The 19,214-nt window shown below is 37.8% G+C and overlaps 1 protein-coding gene across 4 annotated transcripts in view; it reads left to right on the plus strand.

The window, feature by feature from the left end:
• Positions 1-19,214, plus strand: part of LOC124166353 (ras-specific guanine nucleotide-releasing factor 2-like) — a 590,936-nt gene that overhangs the window by 155,691 nt on the left and 416,031 nt on the right. For all 4 annotated transcript variants that reach the window (XM_046543819.1, XM_046543821.1, XM_046543822.1 and 1 more), the window contains exon 2: positions 14,122-14,253. In XM_046543819.1, the coding sequence (XP_046399775.1) occupies positions 14,122-14,253 (132 nt within the window). The remainder of the gene's footprint in view (positions 1-14,121; positions 14,254-19,214) is intronic.

The raw sequence follows: 19,214 nt of genomic DNA on the forward strand, positions 1-19,214 counted from the left end.
AATCGTTATTAGGATGTTTCCACTGTACAACTCTTCCGGTTATTCTTTCTTTCTCTTCACTTTGTCTTCGTTTTCAATCATCAGTTCTCCAATTTGGTCGTATAGAGTATTATGTCGCACTCCTTTAAGTGGTTCCTCACTATCATATAGGCCGGCCTTTACTTTTCCATGCACAAGATTATTTGGTACGTCTTCACAGATATTCTTAATTCACGCTTCTCCAGCCATCCTCGCTTTACGACACATCTCGTTTCTTATTATCTTGTAACTGTTCTATCTTTCCTAAGTTTTTGAATTCTTGTATTCTCTTTTTTTAATGCGTGATCCATATTTATTTCATAGCTACAGCCTGCAGTCCTCTTCTAATGTTTTATGTTTTTCCAGCTCTCTCTTCCACTGATTTGTTGGTTACATCCTCTCCTATTTTTCCCACAGCTTCTTCAAGCTCTACTTAATTCTTAGCCTCCTTGAGAATTTCAACCTGCCAATTACTATTTACTGCTGTCTTCAATTAAAAAAAATTACTTGACATTTTATTATAACTAAATTATGGTCACTGTCGATATCTTCCCCGGGATAGCTTTAGCAGTCCTTCACTTGGTTCCGGTTTATGTTAATTTCACTTGAATATAGTCGATTTGGAATCTTCTAAGGTCTCCTTGCATTTTCCATGTGTATCTTACTTGAATGGGAATTTTTTAATTGTGTCGGGAGTCATTATCCTGTGTTCAATGCAAAACTCAAGTAACCTTTCCAATATTTCATTTTTGTTTCCTATTCCATATTTTCCGGTTATTATTTCATCTTAGCTTTCGCCAACGACGTCATTTCAGTCATCTAAAATAATAATATTTTCGTCCCCTCTTACCTGTTTGATTTCTTTTGTTATCTCTATGTAGACGTCTTCATATTCTTCATCTTCATGAGCTGATTTAGGCTTGTAAATCTGCGCCACTACAGAAGATAAGAGTTTCGTTTCTATCTTCACCTTTAGAATCCTTTCAACAAACTGCAGGTATATTTTCACGCGCATACCGGCGCTATTTATACGTATTACCCCACTCCAGCATTACCATTTGGAGATCCTGTGTTTATTCCATTTTGTAGCTTCCACTCCAAAAATCTCCTTGAGGCCCAATAATTTCTTATACGTTGAAGTTTTTTCTTCAAATCTCCAGAGCTTCAAGTTTTCAAGCATATTTCAGGTAGAAAGTGTAACGTTCCTGTTCCTATCCTTAATATTCTATCACATTTGACCAATTTACTATCTCGAGTAATCCCCGCCCGGGGATCCGAATGATGGATAGTTTACCTCCGGAATATTTTACTCCAGAGAATTCCATCATGTCATGATATAAAAATGAGTGGAGTAGTAACGACTCATCTGTATGTGGTGGTTTCATGTAGTATTTCACATTGCAGTGCTACGCCCGTTTAAGTAAATTTTACGACGCCCGTATTTAAATGTGCAGCTATACCCACAAATATGGGGTCCATCTTCGCACATATGAAGATGAGCTGCTGCCCTCTACCCCAGGTGATGACAGACATAAATGTTGGCTGTCTCAAGTCGCCAAGTTATGCCATCTTTACAGGTTTCTGTATCATTTAAATGGCCCAACTTACTACTGAATAGGCCTATACACCTCAAAATGCCGTCGCTTTTTGCCCACGCCTGCTTATTCAACGAGTGAACTTTCTTTATCTCGCGGGTAATTTCTATCTATATCTATAGGTCAAATACCCATCCGCAACTCGGTGGATTTAAGCTCAGCCGCGAGGCACTAAAAGTTGTCATGGTAATTAACTTTTTCGTCAATGGTGATTCTTTTATGGTGCTGTTTTTAAGGATATATAACAATAAATATCTTAATAGAATAGAGAATATTTAACATTCATCGTAATTATGACTGAGGATAATGGGAAATCCATCTTTTATTCAATACTTTCCGAAATATATTTTATAAAAGCCAATCTGTTTAAAATTGCTTCGTGGAAAATATTCTTTTAACCTCTCCTGAATGCCGTATCCGTTTTTATAAATATTTAATTATATCGCAAACCTTTTGATTTCCACAGGCTTTGTATTTAACGGATGAAAATATTTAAAACAAAAGTGGCAAAAATATGTGACGAGGGAATTCTTTCATTCCTTAGTGACAATGATAATCCGGCCTCGGGGAATTTCTCTGAATTTTGCACGGGTTTCCCCCATCGCCTTTCCGTACATTTTTTATTCAAAACCTTTGGCCCCCACCCGCTCCCATTCTTCTTTAATTCACGAAAACGAATATCTGAGCAGCCGTGTATGATCTCTTTGGGATTTTCGTTTTTTTTTTTGTGCTCAACCAGCAGCAGGGCGGGAGTACGCTCCCACATCCTTCCCCGGGATTGTCTCGTGAAGTCGGCGGGGCGTGAGCGGAGTTATTGCCCTCTTTTCACCTCGCCTCACGGCCTTAAGTATGCATGACGGAGAGTGCCTGCAGCAGACAAAGGAGGCAGGAAGCTGCCACAGACCTTTTGCCCAAGGAACCTAAAAAGGACCTCTCTCTCTCTCTCGCCTCTTGATTCGGCGCCCTCTAGCCCTTCGACCTCCCTTCCCTCAATTCGCTCCATGCGACCTCGCACGAAATCTCTCGATGTAAGACCTGTGTGCCGCATCCCCAACATCTTTTCGTATTTCCTCTCCTCATCTCCCCGAACCTAGAACGGCCGACCCGACTGCCCTCGTAGACATCCCATTCATTTATTCATAGTTCCACTATCCTAAGATTGTTACACTGCGGCCCTCCAATTTTCCCTGGCCAATTCCTTCAGTTCTCTGATTTTCTTCTTCCTTGTGATCTTCTTTATACATCCCAAGTGCCTTCTTTTCTCTTGGTCGTCCTCGGGGGACTTTTCCTTCTTCCCATCCCAACAATATAGAAAGAAACACAGTATTCAACTATTTTTTTCCTTGAAGATGATGTGGTAACATCGAAAAATTGGTTGGGAGTAAAAGTTTATTCTCGTGGAAAATTGCATGTGTTTCTTTCAATGTGGAAGAATTACTCTCTATCATGCTTAGTTCTTCTGATTTCATTCTTGCCTACAATTCATTACCCCTTCAATAAAATTATCCTCCACCCCGGAATCTTTCTAGAGGAAATTATACGAATATTTAAATCATTAGCACCATTGTTTTGAAGGGTAAGAATCTTTGTGGCGATCACTTCGTTTATTTTGTTGAATCTCTGCATTTAAGTACTCTTAGGTTTATGCTATGCTTATTTCATAACTACTGTATTTTTAGCCGAATATTATGTGTACTTACGTTTTTGCTCCTATGGGTTGCCAAGAGCATAAATAAAACCATTCATTCATTTTATTCCTTACGTTAATGCTATTTATTTCTATTCGGCCTATCTGCATATTATGGTGCTTTACAGATTCCTTTGTTCTCAAATTCTTCGGTACACCTATTCGTTTTTAACGCTGTTTACCCATTTAATCTTATCATCCGACACCAACACCAGGTTTCGGAGCCTTCGAATCATTTATGGCCAGATTTTCCAATTTTCTGATCCGTAGAGTGCGATTGTCACAGGAAAATTTTCAGTGCTTCAAACGCGACGGCTAGCCATCTCATCGGTGTGGCTTCCGCTGCTTCGCTTCCGTTATCATAAAATTGGCTTCGATTCGTGTTTTTCAGGGCTGTTTATATTTGCCTATCATTAGTCGTTCGAGGGATGAGTTTAGAACTGTCTTTTCAATAATGTGATTTCTTGAAATACAAAATGATGTAATTATATAATTTATCTGAAGTATCGTCACTAAATTTGATGGTAAATGGCTTAAGTCTAGGTGGTTACACAATTTGTTCATAATCTATTCTAGGAAATTAATTTAGCCCGAAAACGACCGTGGCTGTAACTTATTCCATTTTTTTGTACGCTGACTTCCACAGAAATGTGGAAATCATACTTTAAAATCGTGTCAGTAGAAATCCTTTCGTGAATTCGGGAGATCCGGGTCGAATCCCGTCCAAGGAAAATGACTTTTTATTTGGGGAATTTTCGCACTTCTAGTACACTTGCGCGTGACTCCGTTAAGATTCGCTGCAGAATATTTTAGCTCGTGAATCCAAAGATTCTTGTAGCCAGGACATAGGGGGTTATTCTGTATTTAAACTCAAATTTGGATGGCGTCACAGATTTGTTGTGAGATGTTGTATTTTTCCTTCCTTTTCCTTCGCTTTCTTGAATACTTCATTTCCATTTTTGGATACTATATTATTTCTATGTGTCTATTTTGTACGTTTTTTTAACTCCAGCATTTGGGTGAATGTTCTAAACTCTAAAGTTTAAAAAAGACAAAAAAATCATGCAGCGCGGACCAAATTCAAATATGAAATTTGGGATCATTTATAAATGAGTGAGTCTACAATTCTAAAGCGATACGAAAGTCTCCAAGGGTGTCCAATCCCAAATCTTTGTTTTTACATATTCCATGTGTTATTTTTATTATGAGGAATTAAAATTATAATTATTTATCCAAGTACGGGAATCGTTTGGAAGTTCTCAAAGTGACCGCATACGGCACGCGAGTCACGGCTCACTTTATTGGCTCTCTTCCACGGGAACTCATTATTTCCATCTTTCATTCGTGTTTCATTAACGCGATGGATAATTGATTCGTTGAACGGTTAATTAGAAGATCCAACAGCTCTCCCAATGTCGTAATTTTCATTCAGAAATACAGAATAATTACACATGTTTGCTTCATTCAGACGTAATAAAACTTCTCCGTAATCCTTCTCCCTCTTCAAATTTGCACTCTCCTTCCTTCCTTTCCCGCGCCGGTCCATTTTAGCGGTCTCTATGCGAAAGTACATTAACCTAGGCATGGGTTCATGCTGTTCCGGGTGCTGGTGGAGTACGTGAGCGGAATACTGCGGTTCGAGCCAGACGCGGACGTGGTAAGCCGAGGTTTCGTGCGGACTTTAATCCGTTGGAAAGGAATGCTGATTTATGGGAGTGCTGTTATTATTTCACGCGCTCTCGGTAAGGACGAGAAATTCAGCTCGGCCTCGCGGCCAATTCACCGTAATGAGTGCGTCTGTTTGAACGGTAAAATCGAGACGTGGAATTTGTATGGGATTGCGTTTCACGTTTGGTCTCAGGCATTAACCGTAATCTGCGTCTATTTCCTCTTAATTACTTATTTATGAGACGTGATTCCTCGGTGTATTATTTTATAAACTCCGCTTTTTTTCAAAACGTGGTACTTCTGTCACCGTGTTACCCGTAACTCCTGGAGAAATGGAAAAAAATGGCAGCCTTTACGGTGGCTCTACTATGAACGTAATTGTTTTACCAGATTAAAAATAATATTAAATGGCAGTAGGTGATTATCAAAAAGTCACTTCATGAATTCATTGGTAAAAATTTGTAATGCCGAAAAAATTATTCGCGGGTCACCCAGCAATGGTAAGTCGCGTAATACGCGCTAGTTATACAAACGAAAAACCTTTGTTTTTTTCCAAAGACGCGGACACTTTGAATGCTTAGTCTGTCATTGGTAATATCGGCTTATAATACCTTCATATTTAATCAGAAGATTTTGAAGAAAAATTCACGCTACAACTCATAGTTGGTAAGTCCGCAGTAACTCTTTGAATAATAGAAAATTTGTGGAAATTACACAGTTTTATAATCAAATCATGAATATCAAATATTTCCACCAAAGTTAGAATAGAAAATATCATTTAAAATTAATTTGTTCACAATCTTAGACTTCAGACGCATTTACGAAGAGGAGTATTGCTTACCATCAAGGCGTTACGGAAACGAATGAACCACTCCTCCCAAAGCAGCCATCTTAATCCGCCCCTCATGTGCCACTGCATATTTTCTGAAATGTTCTAAACAATCACATAGCTTTTTTTCTGCGATATGTCAAGAATAGATAATATCAATCAAAGGAAGGGAAAATGGTACAGGCAGAAAAATATTTGTATCTTATAACGACGAGGAGGAGGATATTTGTATCTTCGAATATTTAGTCTGTCATTAGAACCTACTATCGACATACAATGCCTTCATATTGAATCAGGTTTTGAGGGAAGACTCACGTTAAAATTCATAAACCTGTAGATTTCTTTCAGACTTAATCTCTCGAGTGTCCTCGAATTCGAAAGAGTTAACATAATGTTGAATCAAACAACCTAGTGAATTTCACATGGCTGATTTTAGTATCGACTAGTTTCGTCGCTGTACGGCATCATCAGGTGCAAAAAAGAAACAAACCTGTACCTGAGGACATAGGCGGATTTAGGGGCACGTGTTCCCCAGACGCTTAAAATATAGGCAAGATATTTCATACGGTTATCATTACGTTCATTTTATTTAGTGTATTACAGAGCTTCAATCATTTAATTTAATATTAACAACTTTCATATCAACACAAAGAGAATATTTTCTACAGTTATTGTTGTATTTTTTTTTAATCTAAAATATGAGAATACCTGTCAGATCCTTGTGGCCCCCTAGAAAGATTCCGGGATCCTCCGCTGCCTGACGATACATTTTATTTCACCAGACGATGTGGAGACTGGTCGATAATAAAATCATTTATGCGACATTTACGACGTGTTTTGATTCAACATGAAGAAATGTCACCAAGTCACGCCTCAAACTATCAATTTTGAGTCAATATCAATTTTTCAGTCATCCATACTAACTTTCCTTGAACATCCTTTTTCCTGATATGATTTCCATTTTTCGCGATGCAATACCCGAAGTAAAGCTGGAGGAAATTCAAGGTGTTCCGTATACGTGCAAGTTTGCCACGTGTAGCTTCCATTGTTGGGGATATGTCGTAATGGAATCATTTCGTCCAGCACTCTTTCCGTGAGATCTCGATCTGGGTCGTGACGGCGTTATTCGAAGCGGGGCTTGCAGATGCTTATAAATATGCAAGGAAGTTCTTGGTAGGATAGGTACAAATGGAGCGCCTTGCTTGTGCTGTGAGTGAGCCAGTCGACGTGGTGTCATTTCTAAATCTTGACAGAGAAGCCGGCGCGGAAGAATACCGTGCCAGATACCTGACGTTTGCCCAAATGAAGGTTGAAGTAGGAGAATTGGGTCCATGATAAAAAAACTACAAATGGTAATTACCACATTTTAATTTGAAACTCCACTACCGGTTTCGATATTCTATGTCATTTTCAAGGATTCATCTCTGCTACTCTTAGTTACACCTTGGATAAAAATTACAAAAGAACTAATTTAAAATAACGAGCACTTGGAAATGATATAAAATGTTGGAACCATGGTCGGTAGTGGAGTTTTTATTTAAGTGTGGAAATTACCATTTGTAGTTTTTATCATGGATATATCGCATTTCTCCCAATTCAAGCCTGAAAAGATTTTATGCGTGGAGAATTGTGTGTCTTTATTTATGTGTAATGCAATTTTTTAATGTGTGGTGGCGGCATAAATCATCTTAAAATTTTAGTGTTACTACCGGTCTAATTGCTCTCTTATTTTGTCTAATTTTTTAAATTACTTCTTTCGTAATTTTATCCTTTGTGTAACCAAGTGTAACAGAGATATCTTTACGTTACGGAATAATGCCTTTTTTGTATCATTGGTGTGGATTGAGTGTGGTATTTGCAAAATATATGCTGTATACTCTTTTCCATAATGGAACACCGTTACAAAGATTGTCCCCAATTTGTGAAGTGCTTAAGTACATTTCCAGTAAAAAACATCTGAAGAATAATACATCTATTTCAAAATTTTATTTCAAATTTATAAATGTTTATATTTGCTTTGATATTATATTTCTTGAATGTATTTTTCTGGGGAGCATTTTCATGAAATCAAAAATATATTGGAATAAGAAATCTGTGCCTTGACGCAAAATGAAGTATTTTCTGGCTAATCTCTTTGAATTGCTGACGCATATTTTGTTTCTGTTTAGTAATTATTGCATTACGGTGGGCTACCATTGCTTTGGTTTATTTACTTTCTCACGAAGTGACTCACTTCCAAAATACTTAAGTTCAGTTTTTTATACAATACTCTGGTTTTTGGAGAAAATTTAAGCTCTCTGAGGCAGCCGATGGTGGAAAATGGAAGCTTATAAGTTTATTGAAACTTTCTATTTCACCTTACCTTTTCCGAAAATCATCCAGTAGAATTAGGGAACCACATTTTTTCAGAAATTGAACCTCGATAGAGGTTCGATAGAGATTGAAACTCGAGGTCTTGAAATAACAAGCTTTAGATACCTGACTTTTTTTTGATTGTTAAAAGTTTTCACTCCCATTTAACGAGTACCTTGGATTTTTTTTCAAGGCACTCATTACTCTTGGTGGAATCTGAATACTCTTGAATCGAGAGTATTCAGATTCCATCAGAGATCACTCCTTCTGGTTTCGATGGCCCTGTATCGAAGAAAATAATGACTCACAGTTGTTCATGACTGTCTTAATTAAGGAGCACTGCTCTTGAATGTGATCCACGCATCCAAGAGCTCATTTTCGAGCGTGACCAAATTAGCATGGATGACTGGTAGAGGGCTGGATTTTGTACAAAAGACCGCCATTCTTTCCCTTCCGTTATCTGCCGCATCTGCAAAAGTACTGTCTTTATAGGTACCAGAGACTGGTTCAGGGAACGGAACACGATAGTCAATTTCGTCTAATTGGAGCCGTGATTGGTACGGCATGCATCTCATGTTTTGGATGCAGATGAAGGTAGCTGTAGTAGTAAATAGAGAGGGAATTTCAGGAATTCTCAGATGTGGACCTTCAACGTACCCTCCTAGAATAGTTCAAATACGCGAAAGTAGAGAGATATTCTTGATCGATTTGATGGCTGGATTGAATTTAAAGAATATGATAGAGGGTGCATTATCCTTCTTAATTTCATCTATTATTTAAATAAAATATCATATATTGAAGCAATCATTGATTTTAAATCCAGTATCCAATATTTAACAAATGGGCATGGTCTTTGTATTTTAAACTTATTTTTTTGAGTTATCACTTTTAGAGTCATGCATTTGAAGTTAATTTGAGGAAATAAAGTGACGTATAGACTATGGACTATATTCCTACTAATTTCACTCAAAAATACGCTCGCTTGATGTTGTACATAGGCCAAGCAAGCACACAGACAACGACAAGCGTTAAGACCAAAAGCTAATAGAGTGCTAAGGATACGTAATGCTACCATGCAAATAAAACTATTTGTTAGCAATGGAAGCTTCTTTCAGTTGAAACATTTGCGAGCCTGTTTTTTATATCATAAGCAGCGGTTAGAAAGGCGATGAGTGAGGGACCTTAAGAAGGATTAGTTTTCTCCAGAAGGAAAACATATGGCATCATGTTATAGCGCTTAAGGTATTGCACATCTATACGTAAGTATTGTTCAAGTTCCTACCTCCAATGCCTGGCCCGTTTTAACGATTTTTTGCCCAAATTAACTAGGGGAAAGAGAAGATATTTTATATTCATCAATTGGTTTCTCTTCCTGTACAACTGTCCCAAATAACTTTGGCTACCTCTGTTGTCGAGTGGCCCACGTAAGCGCACACACTAGGTGTGTTAGAAAAGTAATGAGACTGATTTTGTAATAACTTAAGTTTTTACTTTTTTTCAAGCGATAAAGTTACACCATTCAAACTAGTTCCCTTAGGCAGCTATATACCGGTGGAGTCGTTGTTCCCATTCTTGGTAGCAGCGCTGTAGTTCTTGAAACGGAATGACTTTTAATTGGTCGGTCACAGCCTTTTGAATGTTCTCCAAATGAGTTCCAAAATGATGTCTTTTGAGGACATGTTTAAATTTAGGGAAAAGGAAAAAGCCACAAGGACTGAAATCAGATGAATAGGTTTAGGAACAACAGCAATGCATTTTGAGGTCAAAAATTCACCTGTGGAAATGGCCGTTAGACACGAAGCATTGTCATGGTAAAGCATCCACTTGTCTGCGCATGAATGACTCTTGGCAGTAATATTTCGCATGTTCCAATCGTCCGTCAAAATTTGATGCACGTTTATAGTGTTTAAATTTAACTGTTCACTCATCATTCTTAATGTTAAACGACGGTCTGAGCTCACAAGAGCCCTCACACTTTCAACGCTTTCGTTAGTTTTTGAAGTTGAAGTTCTTCCTGAGCGAGGTTCATCTTCAACAAGTTCTCTTGATGAGCTATGTGCCCCGTAGGCCAGTTTCAACTTTTTAAAAGTCACACTCGCGGATTCACCAAGTTTAACACAATACTTTATCGCACAACGTTGCTCTAAATTCCGATGCTCCATTTTTTCAACACCTACTTCACTGAAGGCGCTGTAAAATATTGTGTTGGCTGAATGGAGTTGAAACTCACACAGAGGAAGTGGAAAAGATGAATAAATCGGTCTATCACTGGACGGTAGACAAAACGTTGCCAGTTCGCCCGCAGTATTGCCAGTCTTATTACTTTTACCACACATCTCGTACACTGTATCTTATACTTACTGTATATTATGCTAGCTGTTTCAAGAGGGATCTGCAGTACTTCAGTAGGTGGTATTGGAGACAAATTAAAGTATTTTTGTATATAAACATGGGGTCGCAACTCACTAGTTACTAAGCCAAGTTAGCGTAAACAGTTATTTAGATGTACTTTGCAGTTACCATGAAAACGATTTTTCTTGGACACCCAGCCTTTTCGACGTTTTATTTTATAACCTGGATTTTTAAGGTTATTGAGTAATTAAGGTTGGACAAAAATATGCGATTATAATTGCCTGAAACATTCATTTTCAAAATGGGTAAGATTGCGCAATCATATTATTGACACTCGCGCAAAGCTCTCGCTTAATTAAGGTCAAAGATTTGCCCTTAATTTAAAATGCTTAAAAATCTAGAGTATTAATTCACAAAGGCTAGATATCCAAGAAAAACATGGTAACTGAAAAGTGCGTTTCCATAGCTCAGTAACTTAGGAATTGCAACCTCATGTTTGTAAAAAAAATTGCTTAAAATTGTCTACCTTAACACCTGATGTATTGCAGATTCCTCCGGAAACACCTTGAACTGTATGCCAAATTGAGTTGAGACTGTAATATTCATTCAGCGGCTATAACGTTATTGGCTAAAAATCCTGAGAGGAAAAAGCTACGAGACGTGATTCTTAAATCTGGAGCAGACCAAAACCCTCGGTATGTAGGCTAATTTTTGGCAAAATACTGAGTTTCTTTGTCATAATTGCCCCAGGGACAATCATACTCTGCCTCGAGATATTTTCCTCCCACCCAACGTATTTCCCCTATCTTTCTCTTTGCCGTTTCGTTGCCTCAGTCGACAAGTCCAAGGCAAATGGATGTATAGCGCAGTGCGCACTGCTGCGCGGGAAGAAGGAAGTTTCTTCCTCGGAGAGAGAAAGAGCCCTTGAGGAGCCATTTGGGAACAAAAGGAGCTGGCTCAATTTTTTCCTTCCTCCGCCTCCTTTATCTCCTCTCCCGACGTATCTTGGAGGACTTCAGATGTTTCTGAGATTTCAACGGTAGGTAGTACTATTTGTCTCCACCAAAGCGCTTTGTCGAGACCATTTCTTCCCATACGAGCTGTAAATTGCAATACTTTTATTCATCGGTAGTGTCATTACGTTTTAGGCGAAATAGCTTGTCTGTGATTGAATATAAGAAGAAATAATCTCGATTTTCGCTCTGCGATAATTATGTTTTTAAAGGGAAATAATACGATTTGTGGACTTTGATAGGCGTTTATAGGTACATTGTTCATCATTACGAGTGAATTATACCATCAAATGTCGATCCAATCGATTTCGGCAATTGGATGTGAATTTATTGTATGTTTTCATCATTTTTTGAGAATGAAACAGGAAAAAATTCGATGTTATATAATACACGCTATACTTGTTCGCCATTCTGAGGTTTTGTTGCTTGCTCAATAATGATTCTGTAAAATCTTGTGGGTAAACTTTTCTCGGGATTCCCACCGGGTTAGTGTTTTTATATCGGCCAACGTTTCAAGTACCGTCTCGGCACTCATCTTCAGGGCTGAATATAAAAAATTAACTAATTATTCAGCCCTGAAGATGAGTGCCGAGACGGTACTTGAAACGTTGGCCGATATAAAAAACATTAACCCGGTGGGAATCCCGAGAAAAGTTTACCCACATTATTCGCCGGGAAAGCATTAAATCATATTTCTGTAAAATCTTGTTGTTAATTTAGTGACTCTATCTCTCCTAGTTCTCCTATCAACTAATATTTTCACATCTAAGCATTTCTTCTCTTTCACATCCTTCTTTTTCCATTCCATATATTTCACTCGGGTCTTCCTTTTCCATTCCTTCCATCTATTTGTCCCTCGACGATCGTCTTCATCAGGCAATCATGTCTCAAGATAAGGCCTATAAGGTTGATCCGTCTTCTTGTCAAGGTTTTCATGAGGTTTCTCTTCTCTCCTATTCTTGACAAGAAGACGGAACAAACTTATACGCCATATCTTGAGAAATGATGGCCTGCTGAAGACAATCGTTGATGAACAAGTAGATGGCTAAAAGGTAAAGGGAACACTAAGAATGAAATATATGGAACAGGTAAGAAAGGATGTAAAAGAGAATAAATACGTTGGTGTGAAAACTTATGGGAGAATTGAATGGAGAGCTGCGCCAAAGCAATAATTATTGTTGAACAGTGATGATGATGAGTAAAATCTAGTGCCTTTCTTTGAGTTCTTGTTTGCATGAAGTTATTATCCTGAAAATTATGCCTATTTCAATGCTTTTGATATTATCCTGTGGTGCTGCATTCTTATTGGTAGTTTGATTGTTAAGATAGCTACTCTTAGAAGTTAGAAGCTTAGTTGCAATACAATCATTTTTCCTTCTCATTGCTAACAGCAGCCTAAACGCCTGCTTTTCGGACACCATCCTGTGCCCCACTCCATTTCTTACTTCATTACAGTGCGAAGGTTATTTCCATCGCAATGCTGCGACCCCTCAAGTGCGTTTCGCGATCTATCTGACACCGCAGGGTACTTGAGTCGCTTTCCTCAAAGTCAAGAGAGTAGCGAGGTCCTTTGCCCTTTTACGGGAAAGAGCAATGCGTTATTCGGAAAAGACATATCTGAAAAATTTTCTACGTCAATCCAGATTAATAAACACTGCTCGTAAACTGCATGTGCAAAAAATGCCCACCCTGTAAAGCGAAGATGCTCATAGTGGTCTAAATGATGATCGATTTGGATGCCAGGAATATTCCTCCTTTTCATTTTTCCTGAAACTTGTAGGGCATTCGCACACATCTGAAGGAGGAGACTGAAAAATTTTGTCATTCCACATCTATTAAACAAGTCTCCGGTAGTAATTTAGACCATGGTAATATTACATGTAACTTCTAGGATAAACTAACAGGACTGCCAGTATTTCTTATGCATAACATTAGCTATATTTTGACAATAACTATATATTTTTACACTAGAGAAAAATTAATTTATGGCTGAAAATTGGGTATATGGCTTGATAGTGTGTGGACTCAGTTCACCATGGTAGATATAATCAAGTTATATTATAAAACTATACCAGGGGTTTGGGTCGGTGTTTTGGCTGGAGTATTGCCATCCCATCCAAAGCGGTCGGGATCAAGTTCTGGCGGTGGAAGAGTTTCATTACATTTTGGAGTTCAGCACTCCGTCCGTCGAATGGGCCGGTAAGCCGTGGTCCCCTCGTAGCCTTTCGTTACAAGCAGACTTGTGCGGACGCTGGGATTCTCTCTACCTGACCTTCCCTTTCTTTCCTTATGGCGCAAATGACCTTAGCTTAGTCGACTCCTCCGAATACCAATAAAACAACATCTGAATTTTATTTTGAAAAAGTGTTTACTTAAAAAAAAACACCCTCGCCAATTGGATCTCATGCTTAATACTATTGCTTGTTACATATGTGCTTAAATGGGATGTTCTGAAGTACCTTACCGATAAAATTATTCAGCACTACTTGTTTATTTTTCATTAGGTGTTAAAATAATGTTACTTACTACCTTTTGCTTGCGGTTGTGACTGCTTTTATAAAAACATATTGGGCCAACAATTTTAATCGACACTTTTCTTGTTTTCAGAATCTCCTATTTTACTATGACTCCGATTCATGTAGTCGGCCCTCCGGCGTGCTGCTCCTTGAAGGCTGCTATTGCGAAAGACTCATTACGGCTGCCAGCGCTTCCAAGAACAAGGAGAATGCAGATAAACAGGTCTGTCTCATTTCACATTTACTTTATTAGTGTACGCTGAGAAGATTGAGTTCTTAAGAGATTTTAAGCATATGTTTTTGTGCAGAAGGTGAATACAATCTTCAGAATGTTTATCATTTAACAATAAGTGCTCTCGATCTTTCATGTAGCCGTAGAAGCTATATCCGTTCGTCAATTTTCGTCGCGTTGCAATATGACTTAGGGGTTACAATTATCTCCTTTTTATGATTAAATGGAAAGCTAAAATCTTTCGCAATTAAGTTGAATAGTGCATTTTCTTGTCTGTGTGAATTATTTCGATCGTAGTGGACTTTCGTTGTAGCTGATATTATTCCGTACGCTGTATTAAATATATTGTTGTGTTGAAATTATGTGAGGAGGTAAGTACACCTCCTTCAATGATTATTGCTCTTCCCATGAGCCATCGGATAATGACCTTGGGTAGTGGAGTTATTCCTCTTTTTCTTCATTTGGAGGTAATTATTTTTGCACACCTTTATGAATTTGCTAACATTTCATTTATATATAGGCATTTGATACGTTTATTTGCTTACTAATGGTAAAGTCCTTGAAAACAGATAATTATTTCAGCTACTGAAAATACACTGTCTTTCTCAATAGTGATATCCTTTTAATGTACTTTATTTATTTGTGTACCTTCGTTCTTATTAGACCTTGCTGCGTTAGAGTTACCTATCTTGAGGATGAATAGGTTCTTTAACTAAAATCCGACTCTATACTCAAGTCACAAGACATTTTTTTAAAGTACTCCTCATAGTATTTTTTTCGAGTCACCTTCTTTCTTTTCCTCAAAAACTGATTGCTAATTAGCTCTTCTCGTAGTATGAATTGCTAGTTATCACGATTAAGTTAAGGATGCCGTCACAAAATGTATATCCATGTAATTCAGGTAATATTCAGGAAGATACGTCGCAAAAGGATCGCACCCTTTAATTGGATCCCAAGTACTAATGCATTATGACTTGCATGACTGATTTTTGGGAGTACAAGCAAATGCTCCAGCTGTATTTTTTGGTGACTTAATTCGAAGAGGATTTCTGATTTTCTCAAATTGGATTATTGCGGATGACACTTTTTTTTCGTGCCTTTGATAAACAAGATTTGATTTAATCCCATTGCTCATGACATGCATCTAAAAAACAGAGAAAATTCTTCCAGAAATTCAGCTCCGAGACGAGCTCGGCAAACTTATATATTTATTTTTTTGATTCGCAACAACTCCTTTCCTCCTCAAAGTGAAAGAGTCCAAGAAATGGGCACGAGACGATACCATTCAACTCTTTCATTAACTCCTTAATATATTCATGAGGATTCGGAAATAAGTTTATAAAAAAAGCATTAACTTTTCTCCTCCCAAAAGGGAACTAATCTGCATCAAAGTACCAAGTGGGTTAACATTATGGAGCGCCGCGAATTCCTCGGGGTGTACTTTCGTGTTTTTTTCTTCCTCTCATTTCTTTCCTAAGGAGCAATTCAGTTTGCTCCGGCAACGAAGTTAGCGTCCCGATTTTTTTCTCCCTTTCGAGGCCCCAGAATTCCCGACGAAAATATCCATTGCGCAGGGTTTTCTCTCCCGCCTACAGTCCTCGGGGTCTTCTACTCCTTGACCTACCCTTCTCCTTTCTCCTCCATTCCATCTTCTCTGTTGGCCCTTACATCTCTTTTCCTTACCCGACCCCTCGCCTCCATCTTGACTGAGGAAGCCCGCGCAGAGTTCCTGAATATCCCTAGTAGCATCGAAAGGATTATATCTGTATATTTTTAAGATTTCGAAATACATCGGTATACAGATTTGCAAATCTGTATATTAAACATATTTTATACATGTCTGATGATCCGTGGTCCTTGATGTATTCCAGTATCTTTAAAATATACAAATAATATCCTTACGGCGTAAGCAGGGATCATCAGACATGTATTACATATGTATGATATACCAATTAACGACGAGCTATACGTATTTAATCTATATCAAATCCATATTATGGCAGCAGATATAATACGTTTAATATCTAGATATTTTCTGCGTGGCAGAGGACATTTACATGTATTTTATACAGATATAATATGTATACAGTGTATACTATGATACGCATTAAATCTAGATATAATCCTTTTGGTGCTATTAGGGATATTTGTGCGCATGCGCTACAAGATCCTCGCTCACCTCTCGCGCGCTTTCCGCGGCTGTAATATCTCCCTTTATGACCTCCCACCCCACAGTTCTCCTCCCTGCCGAAGTGTTCGGCGTAAAAACCCCCATCTTTCCACTTCTCTTCTCGCTCGACTCCCACTTGTAGCTCGGGCTTTACTCGCGCGTTCCCTTCGGAGAAATGTCCTATCTGTTCCAGCTGCTTCGTGTGCGTGCTTGTGTGTTATTCTTTTTTATACACAGAGAGAGAGGGAGCTCCTTTTATTCCCTCATATATATTTTTTTTCGCTAAAAGGTTACATACCCCTCGAGCGTGAAAGAGACTGATTGGTGACCCGGACCGAGATTCGAGGAGACAAAGGCGTGCGTCGCGTGCCTTACTCTCTTTATTCTGCGCCAATGATCCCCCTCTCCCTCCCGTGACTTTGGTGGTTTTTAAAGCATTAGGCATCAAGGAAAGCGTCAAGTGTCACCTTTGCGTGCTTAAGTCTATAAGAAAGTTAGCAAAAGTTTTTTTCAGGAGTCTTATACATGTGTGCCTATCCCCTAGGTTGAGAATCTAATCGGTGGTTTGCGAAACGATGTGGCGTAATATGAAAAATTGTTAGTTTAAAAAAAAAGTTTGGAGTTCTTACTTGAGCGAAGAATGAAACATAGGCTCAACCTACTAAACAGATTAGGAGAGATCGTGTTTGTAGATGACATACATGAAAGACATGGTTGATTTACCGTCGAATTATGGTAGAAGAGACCAGAAGAGGAAGAATAAAGAAATTGACTGCTGAATAGGGAGATTTAAGATTGTAATTGAGCTTCCCGAAAATCTTACGATCTTCTATGGAGTCTTTAGGTTGTTCTTTGCTAATAAATTATCAAATATTTTAGGTTTATCAATTACAGTTTAACATTTCTACCTAATGGCACCATTTTTATTTTTTCATTTCTGTTATTGTACCTCTGGGACTTAATATCTCTACGAAATAAATAAATAAAAAAGCATTGCTCACTAACCTATTGAAATGTCAATTTTTGTTCACATGCCACAGCGTAAAGACAATTATGTATTGTTTGTGCAGGTGATTAATGAGGGTTCCAGTTTGAAATTGTAATTTACCGGTTTTCTCACATTTTATGGGCCAGGAATCAAATTTTTCAAAGCGTAAAGGGAATTGACTACCGAGACTGGAAATCATAAGTATTTTTAGGATAAAATTATGTAATAACACAATAAATTTTATAAAATCTCGTGGCGAAAGTTTATAAACGGTCATTTCCCAACTTTGCCTAAATAACAAAAGTACTGTTGGTTCCTGATCGAGTTTTATGGGTGATTTTGGTCAATTATGATCGAAACTCAGTGCCGGTGTGAAATTACGTTATTTTTATGTCATTGATTTATTTTTAAGCAATTCTTTCATTTATCATTATTCTCAAGTGCATCAAAGTGTGAATAATTTCGTTGGCACACAAAGTATTTAGTCAATTGAGTTAATGTTAATGGGAAGAAAGTAAAATGGATAAATATTAGCTAAATAAAAAATGAATTACATTTGCCGAAAATTGATTTCATTCTGCTCTACGATTTTCGCTTCTTATTTAAATTTATTTGAAATATTACGGAGGATGATTGTACAAACTTGACCATTGTTTACGAGGATGTGCTACCAATCCGAAGATGCTGTGAATCGCAGAGTTTGATTCTTTATTATGTTCTGTGATGGTCCTGTGTACTCGAACACGTCCTCTATCCGTTTCCTGTTTTCCTATAAAATCCTATCATCTTTTCGCGGTGGTTCTTTGCATATCTTGATAGTAAAAATTCCTTTTGCTCAGTATAAGGTTATCGATATCTATTTATCAGATCGAGAGTGGTTTCTCGCTGGCTACTCCACCGGAAGCTCTCGCGTTCAACATCACAAGACCTAGTGAAACTCGGGGCAATGGACTTAAATCCCTTGGGCCCCCCAGCCTTTCCTCTCTCCCGGCCGTGTGGCAGGTGATTTCACTTGGATTAGGCGACTCCTTTCAAGACGAAGAGGTTCTCTCCAAGTCGAACCGATTTATCATTCGTTTTTTTTCCTTCTCTTTCCCGCACTGAAAAAGGCCTCCTCTCAACTTTGACCAGGAAAATCATGGGAATATCTTGTCAGCGTCTCATCTATTCCTTTTACGCTCTATTTATCTCTTACAGCACAGCAAATTTTTTGCCAATAGTATAGATTTTTTTATCATAACCGTATGTCTATATTATGAACGTTGATTAGTGTCTTAGAGTGTAGGTCTTTAAGAATAAAATACAAATTTTTGGCCAACGTTTCGGTATATTTTTATACCTTCATCAGGGCTATGAATGAATCTGACTACATTTTTGTGATACATAAATGCATGAAAGGTTTTTATTTTTTTACTATAGTAAAATGAAAAAGAACTATTTGAAAAGGATTTGATTAAAATAAAAAGGAAGGATGAAAAAGGTAGAATGAAGAAAAGTTCCTTAGCTGAATTTTTAGATGTATACAGGAGATATTAGAAAAATGGAGAATTCTAAAAGTGCAATTTATAATAGAGAAGCATAGAACCTGAGGGGTCAGTTTTATTCAAACTCAGCTCCCACCGCGGTACACCATTGCTTGATTAGACAAACCAATCCATATGATTTTGAATTTTTATTGTTATCTTGCCAAATTTTTCCGTTGGACTTATTACATATTTTGCACAACATTATGATATTTTTGAGGTGGTTAGTTTTCTCACAAATGTTTTTCCGGTATTTCATCTTTATTCCCCA

Source organism: Ischnura elegans, chromosome 10 (genome assembly GCF_921293095.1).
Source record: "Ischnura elegans chromosome 10, ioIscEleg1.1, whole genome shotgun sequence".
Classification (NCBI taxonomy): Eukaryota; Metazoa; Arthropoda; class Insecta; order Odonata; family Coenagrionidae; genus Ischnura; species Ischnura elegans.